The sequence below is a fragment of the Aspergillus welwitschiae genome (assembly GCF_003344945.1).
Source record: "Aspergillus welwitschiae strain CBS 139.54b unplaced genomic scaffold BDQ94scaffold_4, whole genome shotgun sequence".
Taxonomy (NCBI): domain Eukaryota; kingdom Fungi; phylum Ascomycota; class Eurotiomycetes; order Eurotiales; family Aspergillaceae; genus Aspergillus; species Aspergillus welwitschiae.
This window is the reverse complement of record NW_020798698.1, coordinates 253,561-275,847: the sequence shown is the minus strand read 5'-3', so window position 1 is coordinate 275,847 and position 22,287 is coordinate 253,561. Positions and strand designations below refer to the sequence as shown.

Genomic DNA, 22,287 nt, shown 5'->3' with positions numbered 1-22,287 from the left:
TCAGTCACCTCCGGACCTCCCCGGGGGGCGGTGCCGCCCGGCAGAAAACCACCGCGGCTTTTCGAGGCACGAGATGCTATCCGGCTTGCTCTCGCGCTCCTCCAATTGCTTCATTTTCCATCATGCGAAGACGGTAGTTTGGAGACCAGCCCGGGTTTCTCTGCTATTTTACCAATCATGTCGGGCAAGCGTCTGTTGGACACGATCCAACTCTTCAATGTCGCCAAGTCCGTGGCCGTGAAGCACCTCGAGGTGCGGCAGCGCCAGCTAGACTTATTTACCAGGACTTCGTCCCTCACCAAAGGCATCAAAAGCCAAGCGGATGGCCTCTGTATGACCGCACAAGCTGCGGCAGCCCTAGCAAAGCGGTTCAATGATGATCCTTCTCCCCCCCAAACGGCATCCGCACCGCCACCCCGGTCCCCGAGTTCATCCCCCACGCACACGAATCTCTCCCCGGATGAGGCCAGGAAAGCGCAACGACAGGCAGAGTCACAGATCCCGTCGTCTACAGCCGAGACCACCGGTTACGGAGCTAGTCAATTGGATGTTAGCCAGCAGCAAGATGTGTTCTATGAACCCTCCACACACACAACCCCCGGCTCGTCTGGTCTTCCTAGGGTTAAGCTACCTAAGACATCCAGCGACACGCAAACAGGCATCAACACTGAAATCAATGCGGACGTATTCCACTCCCCCGTCGGTGCCGAGAAAGCCGCGTCTGCAACCCAGCCTACGGAACAACAGGAGAAGATTTCGGAGGATATGATGAAGGAGATATTCCACAGCCCCAAGGTTGCTAGGATGCTATCTCAGCAAGCTGCTGCGGATCTCAGATACAAAGGAAGGACTCCGATGCCCCCGCCTGACGTCAAACCCATCGGGAAGGAGGGACTGTCGAAAGAAGAGGCCGAGGTGGTGGATGACATTGTGTCAACAACAGCAGTAAGTGCAAAGCAGCCGCAACCAACTGGAAGTCTATATCTAAAAATGTGCCCGCAGGTGGAACCTGAGACTGCCGCAGCCATGAAGCAGCAGGCAACGTACCAGATGATTGAGTCTCGCGTTCCAGCTTCCCGACTAGGCAGGCTATGGCAATACGGTGGCCTAGCCACATCCATGGCCTTTGGCGCCGTCAGCGAAAGCCTCCGACGAGCCACAGGGAGCCAATCCGAAAGCACCGGGTCCCTCATGTTCAGCGCAGGGAACATGGAACGTCTCGTAGCCAAACTCTCCAAGATGCGTGGGGCGGCCCTCAAGCTGGGGCAGATGCTGAGCATCCAAGGTACACACCATCTAACCCCTAAACCAACCTCCCTCTAACACCCCCCTCCAGACAGCAAAATGCTCCCCGACTCCATTCACGAGGTCCTCCAACGAGTCCAAGATCGCGCAGACTACATGCCCGCCTCGCAACGCGACAAAGTCCTGACCGACAATCTCGGTCCCAACTGGCGCGACCTCTTCTCCTCCTTCGACGAAATCCCCATGGCAGCCGCCTCCATCGGCCAGGTCCACGGCGCTGTCCTCGCCTCAACGGGGCAACCCGTCGCCGTTAAAATCCAATACCCAGGCGTAGCCGACTCCATCGACTCCGACCTCAACAACCTCTCCATCCTCCTAACCGCCTCCCGCCTCCTCCCACGCGGCCTCTACCTCGACAAAACCATCGCCAACGCCCGCACCGAACTCGCCTGGGAATGCGACTACCACCGCGAAGCCACCTGCGGCGAGCACTTCCGCTCCCTCCTCGCCGACGACCCCGTCTTCCACATCCCCGCCATCATCCCCGAAGCCTCGGGCAAACAAGTCCTCACAATGGAACGTCTCAACGGCATCGCCGTCACCAAAATCCAAACCTTCACCCAATCCCAACGCGACTGGATCGGCACCCAAATCCTCCGCCTGTGTCTTCGCGAAATCACCGAATTCAAATACATGCAGACGGACCCCAACTGGACTAACTTCCTCTACAACGCCGAGACGAACCGGCTCGAACTGCTCGATTTCGGCGCTTCGCGCGAATACCCCGATGAGTTCATCACTAAGTATGTGAACACGCTGATCGCGGCAGCGAGGAACGATCGCCTACGCTGTGCGGAGCTGTCCCGCGAACTGGGATATCTTACTGGTCACGAGAGTCAGGAGATGGTCGATGCGCACGTTACTTCCGTTATTACTATTGCAGAGCCGTTCATGGAGTCGTCGCCGGATGTGTATGACTTTAGAAATCAGACTATTACGGATCGCGTGAGGGGGTTGATTCCCCTTATGATTCGGGAGAGATTGACGCCTCCGCCGGAGGAGACGTATAGTTTGCATCGGAAGTTGAGTGGGGCGTTTTTGTTGTGCGCGAGGTTGGGCAGTCGAGTGCCGTGCAAGGAGTTGTTTAGGGAGGCGGTTAGGAAGGCGCAGGTTGCGGGAACTATTGAGAGGGTGTGATTATCTATTAGGGGGAGTGTGTATTTTTAGGAGGTTGTGGAGGAGGTATATGATTCTCTTCTCTGGATTGTATCATTAGCTTAGATTGTATGTATAGAGATTTACATCAACGGGTTTGTATTTATAGTAGTGTGGTGTGGTGTAGCTCTGCATGGGTATTGGTATATGATACATGAAAAGAAGCAAGGCTGGTGGCATGGCATGACATGGCGTGGTTGAGTATCTGTATGTTGTCGAGGATGAAAAGGTTGTGGTCCTGATTTCTGAAATTGTCTGTTGTATATGTGGTATAGAATGTATCCAAGGCTGGTCCAAGGTATCTTGGTTCGTGTGTCTTTGATGAGACGTGGGCGTAGGTATGTCGCTCTGATTGCTTAATATAAGCCAATCGTCTTCGTCACTGCGTGTCTCGTTGAAGATCGTTCATAAGCGACCAGCGCTAAGGCTGAAACTCGGGAACCCGACCCTAACTCAACGAGAATGCCCGATACCGAACATGGCGTTCCAATAGTTCTTCACCCCCTTGCAGATGCCCTTCTTGTCCTTCCAAGTACTGAATTTATCCTCGAGTTCGCACGCCGTCCAAAGAATCTCGTCCCAGAAGCGCTTTTCAATATCGGTGCCAAAGGCCTTGATTACTTCGTTGGGAATTGTCCATGCGCGGGTATAGCTCCCGTCATCTGCAAAAGCCGGGTTCACGGCCTGTTTGTCGAACACTGTGGCCGGGTTGAACTTGGGGAAGTTGGCGTGAATAAAGAATGCTCGGGGGGCGGGCGCCTTCGACCCATGAACCCGCCACTCGCCCTTCTGCGTCAGAGCATAGTCCTCTATTGGATCGAACTGCACCATCGCAGAGCCGGCCAGACCGCCCTGTGTGCCGTGGCCGATGGCGCAAATTGGCTCCGAGACCTGGTAGTATGGCTCTTGAAGGGTCATGGCGGCTGCGACGAAGGTTTCTTTATCGCCTTCCCCGGCCGCGCCTTGCGAAAGCAATGGGTAGTAGAAATCGGGACCCCACATGTTATAGTAGGTGCTTAGAAGAAGGGTTTTCATGTGCGTCTTCTTCGATATCAAAACCTCCCCGGATTCGCTGGACTGTCGGACTGAGTTCTCGGGATATGGCTGAGAGGCGATTTCATAGTAGTAGGATGAAACGGTAGATGCCCAGAAGTCAGGCCAAGTGACCATGTTCGTCGAGGGAAAGGGCCCATTGACGAATAGCATTTCCGGTGGGTGAAGCGGGAATGCATCGGCGTCTAAGAAGAGAATTTCTTCGAATGACGAGAACAGCATTGCGAGAAGCTTGAATTGGTATTTCTCGACTCTCATATCACCAGGGACGGCGTCGAGAATTTCCGACAGGAGCACGCATCGCGCGTTCAGCGATGGCAGGACGACTTCGCAGATGTGATCTTCATATTCTTCCTCGTTTGCGAGGAAGACTTCGACCGGTAGCTTTGAGCCCGTTCTGCGAAGCATTCGCAGCGAGATCACCAGCACGGGTAGGTAAGAGCCCCCCGCGGTGGAAAGCAAGCCTCGCGTATTCTTGGTATAGTTTAGTTGGGGCGGGTTGGTATTGATTGCATCGACAAATCCGCTGTGTGCATTTTTCATCATATCCACGTCAAATGGGAGCATGTCCAGCAGCTCCGGGCGGTCTTCAGGATTCGACTGTTCGAATCTGATTGACGGCGCCGATCCTAATCTCAGAGGTGGCTCGCATTTTGGCTCATGAGCGGTCAGAAGTGGCTGAAATTGGCGCCAGAATTGAATGTGACCTTCGGTATGTCTGTTGCTCGAGAGAGGCTGTTGGTGTGTTTGTATGGATTGCACTTGCTCAGGGAGAGGATAGCTGCGCCATCGTGAATAGGACCAAGCGAATGTTAATAGGATAAATATCGCAAGTAGTAGGGAGCGCACTCGTAGAAACGCTCGAGAGGGGAACATTGTGTTTGGTATGCTGCGACAGGAATGTCAACGGCTGTCAACGAGTTCGTGGTCTCGTCAAGATCGCAAAGTATAACACGGAGGGTCTGACGTAGTCGTTATATCGGAAAAGACACCGCTAGCGCAGGAGAAGAGGCATTGGAGGCGTTCGGGAAGGCGTCAGCAAGGTTCGACAGGAATTGTAACGAGGCTGATGAATGGAGAAGACATGCGTGTCAAAGAAGATAGGAACTGCAGGGCACCCTTGAGATTAGAAACAAAGGAAGGAAATGAGTGTTCGGGGGGGTTGTTTTTGCAAGGGAAGATTGAGAGACGGAGGGAGATGAACAAGCGAAGCGAACCCTGGACAGATTGCAGGATGGTCCGTTCGAGACCGAGGGGTTGTTCTTGTTGATGGTTCGAGAGACCCACCGGACGATGCTCGGTGATAAGCAGTCCACTTCAGAAGTAGTTTGTCCTGAATAGGGAGAGTAATAGTGTAGTGGTAGGGGTATGATTCATGTCAAGTGGAAATAAACAATCAGGAGTGATGACATCGGTGTTTTTTGGTGGACCATGGTAGAGGTAGAATAAAATGGGCTGCAGTGTAATGCTTAAGTTAATATTTATACTTTTTTCCTTCCCGTGCTTCCCCCAGTAGTTCGTATTACGGTGAGAAGGGGCGGGAAAAGAAGAGCAAATGAGTAGATGGTTAGGGTAAGTCTTAAATATTAAATATGAACTGGAATCTGTCCTTAAGTAATAGTGATAGAGTAGTTAGTAGAGAATGAAGACCATGCCAATTGTTACTAAGATAACATGAGGGTGACTCTCTGTCTGTCTCATTGAAGTATAATTGCAGTGGGGAATTTGGATAAGCGGCAGGGTCCATCCAGGCTGTCGCGGATTGATTGCGTCAATTAACCCGGAGATTACCAGCCCCATCCGCCAGGGAGGATCCCGTCTGCCTCCGCTAGTATCTGTCATGCATTCGGTCGAACCGCTCATATCTTGTAGAAGTTATGGTCTACTGCGAAATAAACTAACAGATGCTAATGCTAAAATATATAGTACAGACGTAATCACTACAGTTTCCGCCCACATGCCCTAGACTAGGCTCAGGATTAAAAGCGCCCGTCAAATCCTCGGCCCGGCTCCTTCTTCCTCTTCGAGAATCCCAGACGATGCCATGCTCCCCCATTCGGTCTATCACTCCGAAGTATCCTCGTCGGATGCGTTGGAATCGCTCGGAGAAGAAGCTCTTTTGACTTTGTCAAGTAGACGTCCATGAAAACTATCCCGTCTACGGGGAGCTGTGTTAATCTTCCGGGAACTAAACCATCGATGAATCGCCTCCACAGTAACCGACGACCCATAGTGTATTGATATTCCCAGGACCACCCCCATTATTGCGGCTACTGTAAGGTAGCTAAGAATGGCCTAGGTGAACTATAAGTGTTCATTCCTCGGGTTGAGACCAGTACTTGCTTAACAAGATGAAAAATCGAGCCATTCATACCTCGAATTTGAGTAAAAGCCTTAGCGGAGAAAGGAGCACATAAAGGAGGGCATGGCCTAGGATCCACAGGGGCGAGGCTAGTACACTGAATAGCCCATAGATCCAGGAAGCCAGGTAAGCCAGAGCATAGAGCACGGCACCGAAGGTCGCTGTCAAGACGGTGACCCAAGTCATTGGCGTGGCTGAAGTGTTCCAGAAAGCGGCTGGTTGGTTACATGGAGCATTCCCCGTGCGTCAACCGAGGGAACCTATGGCATGACTTTGCTGTGCAATGGGAAGGGATACGGCAGTAAAGTAAATATAGAGTGAATAATGCTGGGGTTGGATGATGGCGCTGTTTGTATGGTAAGCGGTCTGTTGTGGCAGAAATGTGTTGGTTGGCTGGCTGGTTTGCTTCATCGATTGTTATCGTTATGAGTGACTACTCTTAGTATTGTATGAGTGAAACCAATCCTCTTTCATCACATGGGACTTCATACACCTTTATGGAAGGATGCCATGAGCATAATTGGTATATCTTCTTTGAGATGACAGAATGTGCTACTATAAACTAGCCAACTAAATATACCAAGTCATCATCGGAGATGACAGCCGACCGTCGGAGGAAACCAGGAGGGAGCCCTAAACCCTAAGGGGAACTTCTCCATGGGACTAGCCCGTCCGGGGTCGACGACATCGACATCATCAACTCTTACTTGCTGCCCATCGCATTCTTTCTCTTCGATTCTCGCCCGCTGCTCTGTTTATATACCTCTTTCCACCCCATCCATGAGCCGGCGCCTTTCCTATCCCGGTCAGCATATAATCTAGAGCTCATCTGCATCCGAAGGCCTCTGTCTTCCCGATATTTTCCCTTCGCCCCGACTCCCTCTTTATTTTCCGTTACCCCTCCGCCTTCCAAACCCCGACACCATCTGATGCTGGCATCTCAACCTTGACCACAGAACCCACCCACCACTCGTCTCTTGTCTTTAATACGGCATTGAACCCGCCTGACTCAGTTCCCTTTCCATCCTACAAGCGCCTTCCACCGGCTCCCTGTTCCAAATGGGCAACAATCCTTCCAAACCCCCTGCCGGAGATGCCCAATCGCCGTCGGCTCCCTCGGCCGCGGCGGGGGACAAGAAAGTAGCTCGCCGGTCATCGATTCATACACCATCGGGCACCACCAAGGCTTCCGCAGCCGACCCCTCCGCCACTAGAGAAACCGCAACGGGCCACCCGACCTCCCAAGCTCAACCATCCGTTCAGCAGCGTCTACAATCCCGCAATGTCACGGATCTACCGACGCGGAATCTAGATCGGCCAGACCGTCAGGTCCCAAAGAAACCAGATACTCGCTCCAAAGACATTCCTGCACCTGATCCGTCCAACCCCGTTCAAGTTCCGGGATCTCGGGCGGCCGCAAAACGTGACCCTGTAGCACCCTCGGGCCCTCCTCCCCATGCCTATTACAGTGCATCTGTTCATCTTCAACGCCCACCGCGGATGCCTCTGCCCATTGGAGATGCCACAGCCACCCCCGGTTCGCCCATTATTGGTCCGGAGGATTCGTATATGGGATCGGTTGCACCCGACCATTTGTTGGATGAACACCACGAATCGAGACAATCTGCCGTTAGTGGCGCCACGGTCGATGACGATGAAGCATTGGATGAACTTCAACCTTATACTCCGAGCGGCGTGGGAAGAGCTGTGCCGACCTTGATAGAGTGGACTGCCCCTGGTGATAAGGTCTACGTTACGGGAACGTTTGTGAACTGGGAAAAGAAATTCCGTCTACATCGGAGGTATGCCATGCTGTCTCGTCCACTTCCGCATATGTCCAGTCGCATTACTCGTTATCTGGGATGTTGTACGTTACTAGAACTAACTGGAACCTTGCATAAACAGTGAGAACAACCCCGGTGTCTTGTCTACGAGACTGAACCTCCGCCCGGGCACGCATCATTTGAAATTCATTGTCGATGGTGAAATGCGCGCTTCAGATAATCTCCCCACGGCAGTCGATTTCACGAACCACCTTGTCAACTACATTGAAATCAGTGCTGATGATGTCAACCGATCACGGAGGGAAAGCGATAAGGTCCCTGATGGCGTTCGACCCCCGCAGGTCATTCCTGGGCCGGTCGGGAACGATCAAGTGGGGTCCACCGTGGAGGAACAGTCAGACAGAGAAGAGCCAGAGGAGATCCCGCTTGGTGACTTCCGTGGTGTTATTCCCCAATTTCTGCTTGATCTAGACCGCGAGGAAGAAACACCAGAGTACCAGCAAGCTGTGAATATCGTTGGGGATGCGCCTACACCGCCGAGTCTTCCGCTGTTCCTCGGCAAATCAATCTTGAACGGCACCACACCCATGAAGGACGATAGCAGCGTTCTTAACTACCCTAACCACACTGTCCTAAATCATCTTGCTACTAGCAGTATCAAGAATGGTGTGCTTGCCACCAGCGTAACGACTCGCTACAAACGGAAGGTAAGTTGGCACATCTTTTTTCACGGACTCACAGAACTAATGGTATGTAGTACGTCACAACGATATTGTACAAACCGACAGGTGATATTACGGATTAGCCTGTCAACGAGATAAGATGCCCTGCACGTCCCTCACGCCTTCTATTCAGCCAGAAGGGGACTGTATTACTCTGGCTGCGGAGCGGGGCCGAGCATCCCGCATGTCGACTGTATGCTATAACTGCGCATCGAGCTGGGGGATAAGAGACCGAGGCCCTCGCAGAACCAGGGGGGTTTAACAACAGATATCTCCTTTGGGTATATATACTTCGACATGCAGAGATGCACATAGCCGGAACCCAAGACCAAGCCACTTTGCATGATTTACGTCCCTATGGTTGCTCGATGTCCGAACTATTTGCGGTGCAGAAAGCGCCATTATTAGACCATTGTTGTTGTTGGTGTTCAGAACGATGCATGGCTAGCGACAAGTATTTGATAGCTAAGCCCCTGTTGTTAACCTTGCTTGCAGCTGAAATGCGCGGCTGTTTTACATAGGCGTTGCTGCTTTCGGTCAACCAGGAGTGTATGATGTACGCCTTTAAACGCTTGTTTCCACCCGTCGAAGGGACAGCTAGTCATGATCGACTTGATATTCTTGACCCCAACCTGTCATCTGAATCCGTGGCAACATTGAGTCAAATCCCGCCAATCGTTACTCGGTAACAAGAATGCGGTCAAGCGGGCTTCCATCAATACTAGCCCTTGCCTCAGTTTGCCTGGAAGTACGGATGCACTCCGGGCGCCGAATCCCGTATAATCGGAGACCTTTGCTCATGACTCTATAGATTATATTCATCTCATTCATCTAAATCATCATCATCCAATGGAACAAGAAATAGAAAATCAATCCCTCCATTTGACAAAGACATCGTCCGTCCGGAAGCGCTGAGTACAAGTGGAATCCTTCAAGGGCGTTGTGCTACCGGACTTATATGCCAGTAATCCAGCCTGCGCGATCATGATGCCGTTATCAATACAGAACCTCTCGTCGGTCGCATGAATGGTACCGCCGCGGTCGCGAGCCATGATGCCCATCATTTCCTGCAGGCGCTCATTACAGCCCACTCCACCGACGATCAGAACATCCTTGGAGCCGACATGTGCCATGGCGCGCTCTGTGATCTCGACCAGCATGGAGTAAACCGTTTCCTGGAGCGAGAAGCATAGATCTGCACGCGTCGGTTTCGCGTTCTCCAGATCGTCCGATGTAGATGCATTGTTAGCAACATCCTCGTCGTCATTCCAGTCTCCGTCCAAGCCATACTGCACTGCTAGTCCATCAATGGCCGCCAAGATACCGGACATGGAAATGTCCATTCCCTTGACCGTGTACGGTAGATCGACCAGTTTCCTACCCTTCTTGGCTAATTGTTCGATGTTATATCCTGGGGCAGGATCGTTGGAAATGCGCAGCGTGCGCGCAAAGCGGTCTAAGCAGTTTCCTACTGCGATATCCAAGGTCTCGCCGAAGATGCGGTACCGTTGAGAGCTGTATGCGATGACTTGGGTATTTCCTCCGGAGACGTAGAGGACGACGGGATTTGTAGCACCGGTAATTAATCGACCCATTTCGATATCTATATATACAACCGGGACATTGTCAGCGATGGTTGCAATAGGAGGGCCAAGCTATGCAAGGGATGAGAAGGGCCAAAAGGGTTCCCCGCACGGTGCAGATAGGATAGGGGACTGATAGATAAATAAACCGATCAAGTACTAGGCATAACACATACGTCCAACACAGTGATTCACGCCCACCAATTCCTTGCCCCATAGTAGACTCAACATGCGGGCCGCAATGGCGGCGCTCTGAAGAGGGGCTCCCATGCCGGGGCCCTTGGTGAAGCAGATGCAATCCACATCCTTGGGGGAGATCCGAGCTTCACGAAGAGCCTTCTTGACCAGCTTCACGACCCAGGCGCGGTGGTGACGGGCGGTGTCCTTGGGAAGGAATCCTTCACCCGGAGGGGTGACATAGGTGTGCCGAACATTGGCCAGCACCTGCGGGGGCTTGCCATCGTCGGGATGCACCATGATGCCCACGCCCAGTTTGTTGGCGGAGCTCTCCAGACCGATGGAAATCATGATGTGCAGGGGAGGGGTATCTGGCTCAATGACGGAAAAAAGAATAAGGGACCAATACCTGAGAAGGTGTGGTTACAGGCTGGTCAAAATTTCGAGGCCGCGGACATGAGCCAGTCGCGGAGGGGCAAATTCGGTGCTGGTTCGGAAGGTTATCAGGCGTGTTATCGATTGGCCCGTTTTGGTCCGCCGCAGCGTTTATCCGACTGTCATTTTGCTGGAACACCAGTTACTGTACCATACTTTCCATACGCCCGTTTGCCTGCCAACTAATTACTACTAATTAGTTACTTTACTTACTACTACGGAGCACCGCCTGATCCCCTCAACTTCACCCCCCGTCAATCTCTCTTACTCTCTCACCCTCCCACACACTCCCCTTTCCTTCTACCACCTGGCTGGCTATCCCAGCAGCTGCATCGTCTTCTCTTTGTTCTGCTGTGAAATTATTCCTCTTCCCGCTCTTTTCACTCCTGAGCCGTCCTTAACACAGAAGTGGTGTGGGGTGCCGAATTTCCTTTTTCTTAGGTCGAGACTATTCACACAATCTCTCCTCCATCAACCTCCCAAATGTCCTCCACCACCCATTTTCCCGACCCGGGAAACTTCCAGCACCAGTCAAATGAGTTCCTCACTTGGCTGGCTGGCAAGCCCGGCGTCAAAATCAATCCCAAGATCCAAATTGCAGATCTGCGCTCTCACGCTGCTGGCAGAGGTGTCGGTAGGTTCCCATCCCAGACGAGGTTTTATCCCGCTCGTGCCTGTCTCATGAAACCCGTTTTTTCTTGGAAGTGGCCCCCTCTCTGATGTCCTCGTGTCACTCTACCAGTGGCTCAGTCCGATCTCGACGAAGGTGAAGAGCTTTTTACCATCCCCCGCGCACACGTTCTCTCGGTTCAGAATTCAAACTTGAAGAACCTGCTCTCCCAGAACCTCGACGACCTTGGTCCTTGGTTATCTCTCATGGTTGTCATGATCTACGAGTATCTTCAAGGCGATCAGTCTGCTTGGGCTTCATACTTCCGGGTCCTTCCTCGGAATTTTGACACCCTCATGTTCTGGTCCGCCTCCGAGCTTGAGGAGCTTCAGGGCAGCGCTATTGTCGAGAAGATCGGGAAGCAGGGAGCCGAGGAATCCATTCTCGAGACAATTGCTCCTATCGTGCGAGCGAATCCTTCCCTATTTCCTCCCATCGACGGAGTCGCCTCGTACGAGGGAGACGCTGGAACCCAGGCCCTCCTTCACCTCGCACACACTATGGGATCGCTTATCATGGCCTACGCTTTTGACATCGAGAAACCGGAAGATGAAGAGGGTGAGCGTGATGGCGAAGACGGCTATTTGACCGACGAAGAAGAAGAGCAGTCGTCCAAGGGCATGGTCCCTCTGGCCGATCTGCTCAATGCGGATGCCGATCGCAACAATGTGGGTTCTATTTGATCTGTGATTCTCGCTACATGATCGCTGACAATTATTGTCTACTTAGGCTCGTCTTTTCCAAGAAGAAGAAGTTTTGGTCATGAAGGCTATCAAGCCTATAAAAGCGGGCGAGGAGATCTTCAACGACTACGGGGAGATCCCACGTTCTGACCTCCTGAGACGGTACGGTTACGTGACTGACAACTATGCCCAATACGACGTTGTCGAACTGTCATTGAACCAAATATGCCAGGCTGCTGGCCTTGGAAGTGCTGATATTGAGACCCAACCTCCGGTAAATCGCTGACAATAAAACACCCTCTGATACAAACCGCTTGCTGACGCTTACGTTAGCTTCAATTCCTCGAAGACTTGGAACTCCTTGACGATGGCTACACCATTCCAAGGCCTTCTTCGCCTGAGGAACCGTTGACTGATATTCTTCCGGATGAGCTCTTGCTATTGTTGAAGACCCTATCGCTCCCGTCTGACCAGTTGGAGAAGCAGCGCTCGAAGAACAAGCCTCCCAAGCCGTCCTTTGGTGATTCAGAAGCCGCTATCTTGGCCAAGGCTCTGCAGTTGAACCAGGCCCAGTATGCGACGACCATCGCCCAGGACCAGGAGCTCCTCGCCCAGTTGTCGCAGCTTGAAGCCTCGGGTCCGGTGGAAGGATCTGTTCGTCGCAAAAAGATGGCGATTCAGGTCCGCCTCGGCGAAAAGGAGGTTTTGTACAATCTGTCCTTCATGCTCAACAACCAGTTCGGGGCCGCACTCCAGAGCAACCCTCTCAAGCGGGCAGCGAATGGCGACAGCGACGAACCGCAGAGGAATAAAGCTCTGAGGACGTGACGCTTATTCTCGAAACCGAAAAAATGTTTTATTATGATGGATAAGACCAAAAAGTTTGATTTTTCCTTTTTCATCTAATTAATATTGTTTTTTGTTATCTTCTTCGTCGCTGACCTCATAGCCTCACTATCCGTACACGAGTCTATCGACTGCTCGGCTGAAAGAAAAGAAAAAAGAGGACAAAACTGGCTATGTACACTAACTTTCGCATAATACCAGGGTCATGTCATAAAACAAAGCATCATCCGGCAACATCATCCTGAGGTTCGAACGCTTTCCAGCGCTCCGGGAAAGAAAAAAAGAATAATTCGGGGTATGGGGTAAAGAATCAGGACGTCCAGGGGGTAAAAGTACAGGTGAGGGTAAGAGAATATGTCGAAGGAACAACGCCGGCCAGATGCGAAACATGGGGTGAAAGATTAAAAACATAATCGGAAGGGAAGAGAGAGGGGAGAAGAACAAAGCCCAGCTTAGGTCTCTGAAGTGGAGGCAATGGCGCCAGGCCCGGGATTGGATCCCATGGTTTGCCCTCCACTTGTTGGATTGGTCGCCGACGTCTGCTCGGCCTGCAATCGCCGTTGAGCCTGAGCCTGAGCCTGAGCTTGTTGAGCCTGCGCCTGCGCATGGGCTTGAGCTGCCGCCGCTGCTTGGTCTCGGGCTTTGGCTGCCATGATCGCCCGATGCTGCATGATCTGGATATCGTACTGATCTCCTTCAAATTCGAGATCCTCGTCCGAGTCCTCCTGATCATACTTGAACCGATCGGCCTTCCACGGATCCATTTCGACTCTACAACGGGACACCAGATTTCGACGATCGATCCACAGACGACCGCCACGCCCGATACGTCGTCTGAATGAGGGCATCTTGCTGGTGTCCACACTCAATTCCATGGCATGTGGAGCTAATTTATCTCGGAGAGCAATGGCACTCGTGGTATCTAAGGGCGAATCCAGCATATTATCGGACGATTCCGATGATGGTGGCGTGGGCAGTTGAGTGGTGATTGCAGGGCGGAAAGAAGCAGCATCGAATGTTCGCTCTGGCGACGGGGAGAGAGGTGCTCTTGTGAAATCCACATAGCCCTCGTTCCACTTGATGTGCTTGGCGATATTCTGCTTGATATCGCGCTGAATCTCGTTCTCCTTCTCTGCCTGAACATCCTCCAACAGCTGTAAGTCTTCTGCAGCTTGTGTACCAGCCTTGGGGGGCATGCGCAGTTGAGGCGCGGCCGGGCGTTGCACAGCTGGTGCTTCTACTGGCTTCTTCTTCGGCTGTTGCAGTCATCAGCATGTGAAGCAAACGGTCGCGGGATTGCATAGGGCTCACCTTCTGGTTGATGAGGTCCTCATCATCGTCCTTGATGTTGAGCTTCCTCTTCATTTCCTTGACCTCCGATCTCTGCAAGAACACTTGGCGTTCGATGGCCAGCATCTCCTTCCTCGCTAGCTCGCGTTGGCGCACCAAAGCGACCATCTGTCGAGCATCTTCCAGCTCCTTCCTGAGTCTCCTCAGCTTATCGGCACTCTGCGCATCCCTGCCACGGGTCTTGCGCGTCTGCCGCACCTCACGCCTACGGAAGCAGACATACGGGTCTGTATCATCGGTGTCTCGACCAGCCTCAACCTGCGGGTAATCGGTTAGCACTCCGACATTGCCAAACCTCATGACTGCAGTTAGCGAGGGGACTCACCTTCGGTGTAGGAAGTAGGGGTTCGTTCCCGTTGCTGGTTCTCCTGGACTTCCAGTATTCATAGATGTCCTTGGCGAACCGCTTTACACTCTCCTCTACAGCTGGATCCATCGCCTGTTGAAATTCTTCGAAGCTCATGAGGGGCGAATTATCTACAAAAGCATAGGGCTGCTCCTTTCGCGAAGTGAGCTCGAAGAAGCTCATAACTTCTTCGAACTGGTCCTCGGTGCACCGACTACCCGCATCGCGTTTTTGGTTGAAGATCTTGAGGAAGACATCGTCTTCCTCATCCATGCAATACGGGGCTCCGCAACAGTCCTCTACCGTAGCAGAGAAGCGAATGTAGGTCGCAGGTTGCGAGAAGATAGGCGGGTAGAGCTCATCATAGCGCAGGTTACTGAGGACCGTTTCCGGCGTCGGAATATGGGCATCTTTTACTTTTCCCTGCGCAGCCGCATTTATGGCGACCTGAAGATGGAATTCCTATACAAGAACAGGCGTTAGCAGGCGCTGTTGTGGCGTTTCTGCCGGGGTGCGAAATTTTCACGATGGGGTGAGGTCGGGATGATGTCACGTGATATGCAAAGGGATGCTCGCAACGGTCGGGGATGAGGCATCACTTACCGATTCCTCAGCCTTTTCCACGCCGGTCTCGATCTGTTGTAGGGCATTTTGGATTTCATCGTCGATAAGATCTATGTCGTGCTCCCGAACTATGGGGATGGAGGCCTTGGAGGTGAGCTTTTTCGGGCGCGTCCTCCCCATTCCCCCGTACCTAGTCATACGAACTTTGGGGCGCGGAAAAGGGCAACGACCATGGGCGAGGGGGGCTAAAATTGGTATCAGGCGATAGGGCCGATCATGCGAAAGCGCGTAGATGTAGTTTCGTGATGAACGTCGATAGTGATGGGATGATATCGACGAGGGAAATCTCGTAGTATTGGCACTGGCGGATGAGTTGACGTTGCAATGTCACCCGGCGGTGGCCTGTTTTGGCCCGGCGCACGGCCTCAGGGGTTCGCTTGCCTGTCCGTTTCCGGTTAGTGCGGGGCTGCCCGATATCAAATTGCCGGCTGGGGGAACCTCGTTGCTTGCAGTGATATCAATCTATTGTTCCGTCGTGATCATTCCCCAGAGTTCACTGTGAATTAGTGTGGAAGAGCTTCCTCTCCTCTAAGCCCTTCTCTTCTCCACTTAGTCTGTGGTTCTTGCCGTTGCCGTTCTGCCTCTCCCAACGGCATCCTCCTCTCCGTCTCCCTCTCCTTCCCTGTGATCGCCACATTCCGGTCCCCATCATGGATCATTCCAGCGAACCCAACAACGCGGCCCTTTACGATGCGCGGAGACGCAGGGGCTCCGTCGGAACTTCTCAGCTCTTCGACAACATTGTGTCCGCCTCCAACTGTGGGTAGCGGTCGCGTCTTAGTAACAATATCAATCGGGGTGTCCGGGCTTGCTGACTACATCATCGGAATCTGGCAGTCGATCGCGATGAAGTGGACCGTCTCCGCAAGCGCTTTATGAAGCTTGATAAGGTACTCCCCCTTTCTCCACGTTATCCTCCCTCCCATATCTAGAGCTAACCATAATGTGAATGCATACAGGACAGCTCCGGCACCATCGACCGCGATGAATTCCTCTCCCTTCCTCAAGTCTCCTCCAACCCGCTCGCCACGAGGTACTTTCCCCCCATACTACCTCCCAACAATGATTACACCCAAATACAAAGGACGGAATAATAACCAAATGAAATGAAATGAACCCACAGAATGATTGCCATTTTCGACGAAGACGGCGGCGGTGACGTCGACTTCCAAGAGTTCGTCTCCGGGTTATCAGCCTTCAGTTCCAAGGGCAACAAAGAAGAGAAGCTGCGCTTCGCATTCAAAGTGTACGATATCGATCGCGACGGGTTTATCTCCAATGGCGAATTGTTCATCGTGCTGAAGATGATGGTCGGCAATAACTTGAAGGATGTGCAGTTGCAGCAGATTGTCGACAAGACGATCATGGAGGCCGATAAGGATGGTGATGGCAAGATTAGCTTCGAGGAGTTTACGGATATGGTCGAGAACACGGACGTTAGTTTGAGTATGACGTTGAGTATGTTCCCTGATACACCACTTCTACACTTATGGGGGCTGATGGGTTGCTGACTGTTTAATAGACCAGATCTGAGGTGGAGTTTGAGTTGTGGATGAGGTTATCTACTTGCTGGGAATGTAGATACGTTGGATGGATTTGGGCAGTGAGGAGGGTATAATTTCTTATTATCTTATGATTATGATGATAGCCATGACGAAACTGTAGTTTACTTTCCTTTTCATTTTGCTTCAGGGTCGGATTTGCTACTAGTTTATATTGCTTGTTAGGTACATATGTGTACGGATTACTATGCCTGCTGTGCATGTAGCTGTAGATGGGAGTTATGAAGCGTTTAAAGCTCAACGATCAGCTGAAAGTTGTTGCGTTCAGCAGCAGCAGCAGCAGCAACAGTAGTAGACATTCACAGATGATAGGAGTCCCTTTTATTAAGATATAGGGTTAGTATATGCGATCCTATAAATGTTGGGATAAACTTCAGCCTCACAAACTCAAGACTTGCCGCTCACGACACCATCATGATGATTGTTTACATGATAATATCATATAAACTGAGTATTATATAACTCAGGCGTAAACTAGTACAACAATCTGAACATTAGCGTCTCCTCAAGTCGAGTAATACTCCACAATACTTGGGGAATTACCAAGTGACTGTTTAGAAGGTACTTCACTGTTAGTACCTTTAAATATGTGACTGGTTGATCTGATTGGTTCATATATTTAGCACATCGCTACTACTCCGCATCGCTACAGTCTACACTTTATATCATTAATTTCTTCTCATCATCATATTACATATCTGGCTTACCATCAAGGAACAGAAATAGATAGCATGATCTATATGCCTCGAGATCAAGTTCACAAGCAGGCCATGCGCATCCGCCTTTCTAGAAAGAAGATGATAATCGGATCATGAACTTGGAAATGCCGGCTGTAAATGGCCAAAAGTATTGCCAAGACACGCATATAACGCTTAGCGAACCTTCCAATTCCGCCGCAATAAGGATGCCGAGCGTCTGGATCGCATTCGGTTAATCCTCCAGATTGAGACGGTATTATAAAGTGGAATATTATATATACCCTTCAGGGATATCTTATTCTGACCGTTTGATGATTGAGCAGTCTAAGCTGCTGCTTTCCTTACCGCGAGCACATCTTAAGAGCCAACAAGTCGAGGCGAGCATATGAAGTAGTACTGGTAGGATGGACCCCTAGTGAGAACGCAATAGGCATCTTGGCTGAACTGTAATACTAACACAGCTCACCATCCCCTCAATCGTTGAGGAAAGGGTGCTCCATCAACTCCCGAGCCGTCTTTCGTTCCTCAGGCAACCATGTGAGCATCTGTTTGATAAAAGATAGGAAAGCTTCCCTGTCGCTCGTTTCTAGAGATGGGACTGCATCTTCCAGTTTCCGGGCGGGTACTAAATCGTTGTAGAGGAAGTTGCCTGCCGTTATATGAATTAGGATCGGAGGATACATGCATAATGTCGTGAAAAGGGGAATGGGTATCAATACCTTCTTTATCAAAGAAAGGCCCACCGAAATATTCCCTATTATTCTTGTAGACGTTACCCCTATCATCTATGATAGCTGGTGACCACTCAACCTGTGCCATGGATTCTGACATCACAAGCAATTTCTTAGGCGGGGACCCAAGCAGGGCTATCATCTGCGCTAGATGTGATCTGGGAAGGTAGCTTCCCTCCGTATCTTGTACTTGGGTGAACAACTCTGTGCCTTCAAGTATATTCCATATCTGTTGCAGAACGTGAGTACTATTCGACCATCACGTACGTTTTGAATGCATGTATATCTTACCATAACTCCCAGATTCCATATATCTGCGCTATAGCTCCAACCACAGCCAAGGACGACTTCAGGTGCGCGATAATAATCAGGTTGTATAGGACGAGTACCTAGTTTGACGGCGCCATCGTCTCCACCGTTACCGAGTAGAGTAGCGGCGCCAAAATCCGTTATTTGGGGGTAAATGTTGCCTAGTCCACTCGGGTCAAGAGGTCCGAAGTTGTTGTGACAGCGGTAGATGACGCGGCCGGTTTCCGGGTCTATCTTGCATTGCATCGACTGAGCTTCTTCTTGTTCCTTGATGAATCTCGGGAGGATATCATTATTTTCGAAGGGTATGAGGATGTTGTCGAGTTTCAGGTCTGACAACAATGGATTAGGTTAATGACTTTTGGGTATCAGGTGGACAGACTTGCCAGTATGGACAACCTTGCACACCGAATGTAAGTAGTCGAGACCAGCCAAAATGATAAGAATATACGCTTTAACCATCGGCAGACTGAACCTGTCGCCTTCGAACCGTCTTTGGTATAACCAAAGGGGCTCCCGTGCTGGCTCGTAGGCTAGACAGAGATGTTTGCCGATGGGACCTTTCAATTCAAAGCTTTTAAGGTAACTGCGGATAACCGGACGACCGCGGTGTGAGGGAGTCTGCTGAGCGATGTGTTCTTCAATACGACGCTCATGGTAGGCGCCCCTGGGATTGTTGTTGTTGAGGATTTTGAGGGCTACGATGCGCTCAGCCTGCCATCGATATCTAACCGAATGGCTCGAATAAAAGTTAGAAGTGCGAGCCGTGGCCGCAGGTACGTATGAACGTCAAATACATGCCTTGCGACATCTCGGGCAAGCCACACAGTTGAACCGCCGCCCCATCCAATCTTAACCAGCAATTGATAATGATCAGCAAGAACCTCCCCGGGCTTCGCAGGGTAATAGTGTTTGGGACTGTAGCCAGGACTGAGCTCCTCGTCCACAAGTTCGTGTTGGGGAATGGAAGGCGTAGTAGATAGTGAACGCGAGAGCTGTAAAGGTTTGGCGCGAAGGAAGGATATACGCTTCATTGCACGACTTAAGGACTGCATCTCATAGAGCCAGAAGCACCTTGGAGCCAATCTTTTGTGCAGACTGAGCAGCAAAGAAGAGATGAACAAAGTCATTGGAAAGAGAGAACTAATAATTAAATGAATCATGCAATGGGGTAGGTAGATATTATAGGTGTCCGGCGCGAAGACCGAAGATCCTTGGCAGGCGCTGAAGGGATGTGTTAAGGCGCCAAGCAGCCAAAACAACCCTACTACTCTACCACCTTCAGAACATAACTTACTTACGCTAACGATTCGCAGCTCTAAATGCCATATATTTCCTTTCTGAGTAAAAAATAGATTCAAACACACATATGGATTTGTGTAACTCCCAATGACAGTTGTTTGGACGGGCGCGGATACATCATGATGCTGTAGTTATTCCTGTCACCACACTCATTACTAGATTAAAACACAGCAATCTTTGCCATTATTTTTAGAAGATAGAACCCAAAGAATAATCAAGCAAGTAGATAGATTTCTCTTATTTCTCTGGCTACTATTAGACTACATGTTCTCATCTTCACGAGCGGTCACATGAGCGAGTTCATCCCCCTTCGGTCCCGACTATCTCAACCGTAACCCTAATCCATCCCTTCATCCACCTCAAGCATCATGTCGCTGCACCCCATGACACCCCCGCGTGAAACCCCCAGCGTTGAACTGCACCCGATTATTATCAAAGCACCGAGGACCCGTCAAGATAGGCGTATTAAAACTAGCCACCCACTCATTCCCATCAGAGTCCGGCTCATCCAAATACTTAAAGTCCCACCCCGTAAGTCCCAGTCCCACGCAGCTTGTAATAGCCGGCTTGAGCGTATCCTGGCCCGCATCCCAAGTCGCCCATCCCCTCCCCCTCATATTATATTTTTGGAAAAACCCCTTGAAACTACTATCGCAGAAACCCCCGACTTCCTTCGTCGGCGGCCAAGGTCTCTTGAACGAGTTCTGAACGTTAACTTCGTAAGTATAGCTCCCGCGAGTCCAGCGACCCCCGAATTTCCAGTTCAGCGGATTCTCCGGATCATTGCCGTCGCAGGAGTTGATGATACGTTCGAAGGACTCGATGCAGTGTCCGTAGTCGAACTGAGTGGCACCATCGCTGAGTTGGATGCTGAAGTAATGCGTTTCTGGGGTGAGTTGGTTGAACCAGCGCTCGTCTTTCCAGTTTGCTGTTTTCTTGGGAGGCTTTACTTCCTTGCAGTAGGTCTTGTAGTTCTTGTTCAGGAGGTCCGCGCTTGCGTAGTCCTTTCGGCCGTCTTGCTGCCAGCATCGGAATTCGTCGAAACTGTGCTGGCAGATGGGGTTCTTCCTGCCGAGGAAGTCAGCCCGTGAGGCAAATATGCCGTCTAGTACGAAGGAGGCAATGGTCTTGTGGCCGAGCTCGTTTGGGTGGAAGTACTTGCCCCAGCGGTCGGGGAGCCCGAATCCTACACCCCCGTCACCCGGGCAGCCTGGGGGTTTGGGGTCGCGGGGGTTCAGCTTGTGGAGGGCAGCTGCCGGGGGGTTGGGCGAGCGGAAGAGGACGGAGTTGTAGAAGGAGGAAAGAGGGTCGTCAGTAGAGGAGGAGGAGGTGGATGTGTCGGTGATGTTGTCGCGCTTCGCTTTCAGTTCCGTGTGGCGTTCAATGGAGGTGTCGGGCTTGAAGAAGTGCAAGTTGGGCTGCATGGGATCGGGATATTTTCCTGTTGATTCAGGGGCGCAGAACTGTCCTTTGAGGCCGTCTTTCATGAAGGCATCCCAATCGGCGGTACGGATATGCACTCTTGGGAAGTACTTTCCTTTTTCCAAGACGAAATCATCGATGGCTTGTTTTATGACCTTGTTGGTGTCGACAACCAGTTGATTGAATTGCTGACGACGCTCGCGGGTCAAAGGTAACGCATTGAATGGAGCCAGACCAGGGAAGGCCCAGTCCTGGTTCTTCTCGCAGTCATCGGTCTCCGTGTTGAAGAACTGGCCGTAGAGGGCGTAGATAATGATGCCAAACTGATTCACCTTGCCCACAGCGACCTCAAGGACTTCGCGAACGTTGGACTTGAGGATCTGCTTGATGTTATATTGAGCCAACTCAATGACCTTCTGGCACTTTTCTTCGTTGTTGAATGGGAGAAAGATGCAGGTGGTGATAATATCGGACTGCGCAGTCTGTCAGTTAGGGTTCACTATAGTGAGATGAATGAAGAAGGAGAGGCTAGTATACCAAGCACAAGTCGTTTCCTCCACCAGTCATGACTATGAGGTCGTGGAATTTATCAAGCTCCCGGGCCTGGTTGTAGATGTCGCCAGTGCGAGCGCCACTGCATGCTTTGTACGAGAATTTGTCCACCTGTGGACCCAACAAATGTTTCAGGAGGGCTACATACGACTTGTCGTAGCGGGAACATTTGTAGTCCTCTTTTCTGTCAGACCACAGATCACCGGCGCCAATACCTGCTGTGTAGCTGTCGCCAATGGCTGCCCATGTGCGGATGAAGGTGAGGTCTGTGATGGGGAGATGAGTTTCGGGGGGATTATCTTTAGGAGGAGCATCAATGTCGGGAGTGCCAGTGACAAGAATCACCAGCAGGAATATGAACCAAATCATCCTAGGACGGGATGTCTTTGAAGATGAGCTGGCGTATGGGATGGAAGAGACCAGGGAGATAGGAAAAGAAAAAAAAAAAAGCTGTAGAAGAGGAGAATACCGAGTTTATATCGAGGGAGCATGAGGCGGTAAGTAGCCCTAACACCTCAAATTATCGAGGCGTATTCACGGATTACGGGCACGATCCTCCATGACAAATATCTATGAAAAATTCTTCTCTGTTCGCGTGAAGTTCAGTTTCAAGTGA

General features: G+C 51.2%; 10 protein-coding genes across 10 annotated transcripts; 4 read left to right on the top strand and 6 right to left on the bottom strand.

Annotated features, from left to right (window-relative positions):
• The first annotated feature begins 20 nt into the window (after positions 1-20).
• On the top strand, positions 21-2,678 carry BDQ94DRAFT_89449 (protein kinase COQ8). The gene is made up of 3 exons (XM_026776784.1): positions 21-945; positions 1,003-1,285; positions 1,337-2,678. Exons 1-3 carry the CDS (start codon positions 178-180, stop codon positions 2,440-2,442), a joined length of 2,157 nt encoding a protein of 718 aa, XP_026630391.1. The 5' UTR covers positions 21-177; the 3' UTR covers positions 2,443-2,678.
• BDQ94DRAFT_89463 (alpha-mannosyltransferase) lies at positions 2,678-4,937 on the bottom strand. Its single transcript, XM_026776785.1, has 2 exons — positions 4,801-4,937; positions 2,678-4,620 (listed from the first exon to the last, which is right to left on the bottom strand). The coding sequence occupies exon 2, from the start codon at positions 4,387-4,389 to the stop codon at positions 2,914-2,916; it is 1,476 nt and encodes a 491-aa protein (XP_026630390.1). The 5' UTR covers positions 4,390-4,620; positions 4,801-4,937; the 3' UTR covers positions 2,678-2,913.
• A 356-nt stretch (positions 4,938-5,293) lies between these two features.
• BDQ94DRAFT_136298 (uncharacterized protein) lies at positions 5,294-6,408 on the bottom strand. The gene is made up of 3 exons (XM_026764831.1): positions 6,367-6,408; positions 5,888-6,308; positions 5,294-5,808 (listed from the first exon to the last, which is right to left on the bottom strand). Exons 2-3 carry the CDS (start codon positions 6,059-6,061, stop codon positions 5,578-5,580), a joined length of 405 nt encoding a protein of 134 aa, XP_026630389.1. The 5' UTR covers positions 6,062-6,308; positions 6,367-6,408; the 3' UTR covers positions 5,294-5,577.
• Positions 6,409-6,822: 414 nt separating this feature from the next.
• On the top strand, positions 6,823-8,575 carry BDQ94DRAFT_89422 (putative Snf1 kinase complex beta-subunit Gal83). Its single transcript, XM_026776782.1, has 3 exons — positions 6,823-7,677; positions 7,781-8,366; positions 8,417-8,575. Exons 1-3 carry the CDS (start codon positions 6,935-6,937, stop codon positions 8,462-8,464), a joined length of 1,377 nt encoding a protein of 458 aa, XP_026630388.1. The 5' UTR covers positions 6,823-6,934; the 3' UTR covers positions 8,465-8,575.
• A 397-nt stretch (positions 8,576-8,972) lies between these two features.
• Positions 8,973-10,609, bottom strand: kae1 (O-sialoglycoprotein endopeptidase). The gene is made up of 2 exons (XM_026776783.1): positions 10,141-10,609; positions 8,973-9,984 (listed from the first exon to the last, which is right to left on the bottom strand). The coding sequence occupies exons 1-2, from the start codon at positions 10,490-10,492 to the stop codon at positions 9,251-9,253; spliced, it is 1,086 nt and encodes a 361-aa protein (XP_026630387.1). The 5' UTR covers positions 10,493-10,609; the 3' UTR covers positions 8,973-9,250.
• A 450-nt stretch (positions 10,610-11,059) lies between these two features.
• On the top strand, positions 11,060-12,757 carry BDQ94DRAFT_166570 (ribosomal lysine N-methyltransferase; the record flags this gene model as incomplete). Its single annotated transcript, XM_026770580.1, has 4 exons — positions 11,060-11,210; positions 11,319-11,914; positions 11,976-12,203; positions 12,263-12,757. The coding sequence occupies 4 exons, from the start codon at positions 11,060-11,062 to the stop codon at positions 12,755-12,757; spliced, it is 1,470 nt and encodes a 489-aa protein (XP_026630386.1).
• A 231-nt stretch (positions 12,758-12,988) lies between these two features.
• On the bottom strand, positions 12,989-15,509 carry BDQ94DRAFT_89381 (enhancer of polycomb-like protein 1). Its single transcript, XM_026776781.1, has 4 exons — positions 15,075-15,509; positions 14,451-14,933; positions 14,087-14,383; positions 12,989-14,031 (listed from the first exon to the last, which is right to left on the bottom strand). The coding sequence occupies exons 1-4, from the start codon at positions 15,231-15,233 to the stop codon at positions 13,228-13,230; spliced, it is 1,743 nt and encodes a 580-aa protein (XP_026630385.1). The 5' UTR covers positions 15,234-15,509; the 3' UTR covers positions 12,989-13,227.
• Positions 15,510-15,550: 41 nt separating this feature from the next.
• Positions 15,551-16,974, top strand: cnaB (calcineurin regulatory subunit B). Its single transcript, XM_026764830.1, has 5 exons — positions 15,551-15,854; positions 15,933-15,985; positions 16,055-16,128; positions 16,219-16,553; positions 16,618-16,974. Exons 1-5 carry the CDS (start codon positions 15,746-15,748, stop codon positions 16,626-16,628), a joined length of 582 nt encoding a protein of 193 aa, XP_026630384.1. The 5' UTR covers positions 15,551-15,745; the 3' UTR covers positions 16,629-16,974.
• An 854-nt stretch (positions 16,975-17,828) lies between these two features.
• Positions 17,829-19,525, bottom strand: BDQ94DRAFT_156974 (kinase domain protein; the record flags this gene model as incomplete). The annotated part of the gene is made up of 5 exons (XM_026768686.1): positions 17,829-18,004; positions 18,075-18,315; positions 18,378-18,727; positions 18,782-19,122; positions 19,197-19,525. 5 exons carry the CDS (start codon positions 19,523-19,525, stop codon positions 17,829-17,831), a joined length of 1,437 nt encoding a protein of 478 aa, XP_026630383.1.
• A 531-nt stretch (positions 19,526-20,056) lies between these two features.
• BDQ94DRAFT_166566 (SGNH/GDSL hydrolase family protein) lies at positions 20,057-22,040 on the bottom strand (the record flags this gene model as incomplete). Its single annotated transcript, XM_026770579.1, has 2 exons — positions 20,057-21,592; positions 21,657-22,040. 2 exons carry the CDS (start codon positions 22,038-22,040, stop codon positions 20,057-20,059), a joined length of 1,920 nt encoding a protein of 639 aa, XP_026630382.1.
• Between the last annotated feature and the right edge of the window lie 247 nt (positions 22,041-22,287).

Excerpts from the sequence above, each read along its gene's own strand:
- BDQ94DRAFT_89449 (XM_026776784.1), top strand. The coding sequence starts at position 178 with ATGTCGGGCAAGCGTCTGTTGGACACGATCCAACTCTTCAATGTCGCC. Across the intron at positions 946-1,002 it reads ACATTGTGTCAACAACAGCA|GTGGAACCTGAGACTGCCGC; the intron begins GTAAGTGCAAAG and ends ATGTGCCCGCAG. Across the intron at positions 1,286-1,336 it reads GCAGATGCTGAGCATCCAAG|ACAGCAAAATGCTCCCCGAC; the intron begins GTACACACCATC and ends ACCCCCCTCCAG.
- BDQ94DRAFT_89463 (XM_026776785.1), bottom strand. The coding sequence starts at position 4,389 with ATGTTCCCCTCTCGAGCGTTTCTACGAGTGCGCTCCCTACTACTTGCG.
- BDQ94DRAFT_136298 (XM_026764831.1), bottom strand. The coding sequence starts at position 6,061 with ATGACTTGGGTCACCGTCTTGACAGCGACCTTCGGTGCCGTGCTCTAT. Across the intron at positions 5,809-5,887 it reads GGCTTTTACTCAAATTCGAG|GCCATTCTTAGCTACCTTAC; the intron begins GTATGAATGGCT and ends TAGTTCACCTAG.
- BDQ94DRAFT_89422 (XM_026776782.1), top strand. The coding sequence starts at position 6,935 with ATGGGCAACAATCCTTCCAAACCCCCTGCCGGAGATGCCCAATCGCCG. Across the intron at positions 7,678-7,780 it reads AAATTCCGTCTACATCGGAG|TGAGAACAACCCCGGTGTCT; the intron begins GTATGCCATGCT and ends TTGCATAAACAG. Across the intron at positions 8,367-8,416 it reads CGACTCGCTACAAACGGAAG|TACGTCACAACGATATTGTA; the intron begins GTAAGTTGGCAC and ends AATGGTATGTAG.
- kae1 (XM_026776783.1), bottom strand. The coding sequence starts at position 10,492 with ATGATTTCCATCGGTCTGGAGAGCTCCGCCAACAAACTGGGCGTGGGC. Across the intron at positions 9,985-10,140 it reads CGTGAATCACTGTGTTGGAC|ATATCGAAATGGGTCGATTA; the intron begins GTATGTGTTATG and ends TTGTATATATAG.
- BDQ94DRAFT_89381 (XM_026776781.1), bottom strand. The coding sequence starts at position 15,233 with ATGACTAGGTACGGGGGAATGGGGAGGACGCGCCCGAAAAAGCTCACC. Across the intron at positions 14,934-15,074 it reads TGGAAAAGGCTGAGGAATCG|GAATTCCATCTTCAGGTCGC; the intron begins GTAAGTGATGCC and ends GTTCTTGTATAG. Across the intron at positions 14,384-14,450 it reads CCCTACTTCCTACACCGAAG|GTTGAGGCTGGTCGAGACAC; the intron begins GTGAGTCCCCTC and ends GATTACCCGCAG.
- cnaB (XM_026764830.1), top strand. The coding sequence starts at position 15,746 with ATGGATCATTCCAGCGAACCCAACAACGCGGCCCTTTACGATGCGCGG. Across the intron at positions 15,855-15,932 it reads CATTGTGTCCGCCTCCAACT|TCGATCGCGATGAAGTGGAC; the intron begins GTGGGTAGCGGT and ends GGAATCTGGCAG. Across the intron at positions 16,129-16,218 it reads TCCAACCCGCTCGCCACGAG|AATGATTGCCATTTTCGACG; the intron begins GTACTTTCCCCC and ends ATGAACCCACAG.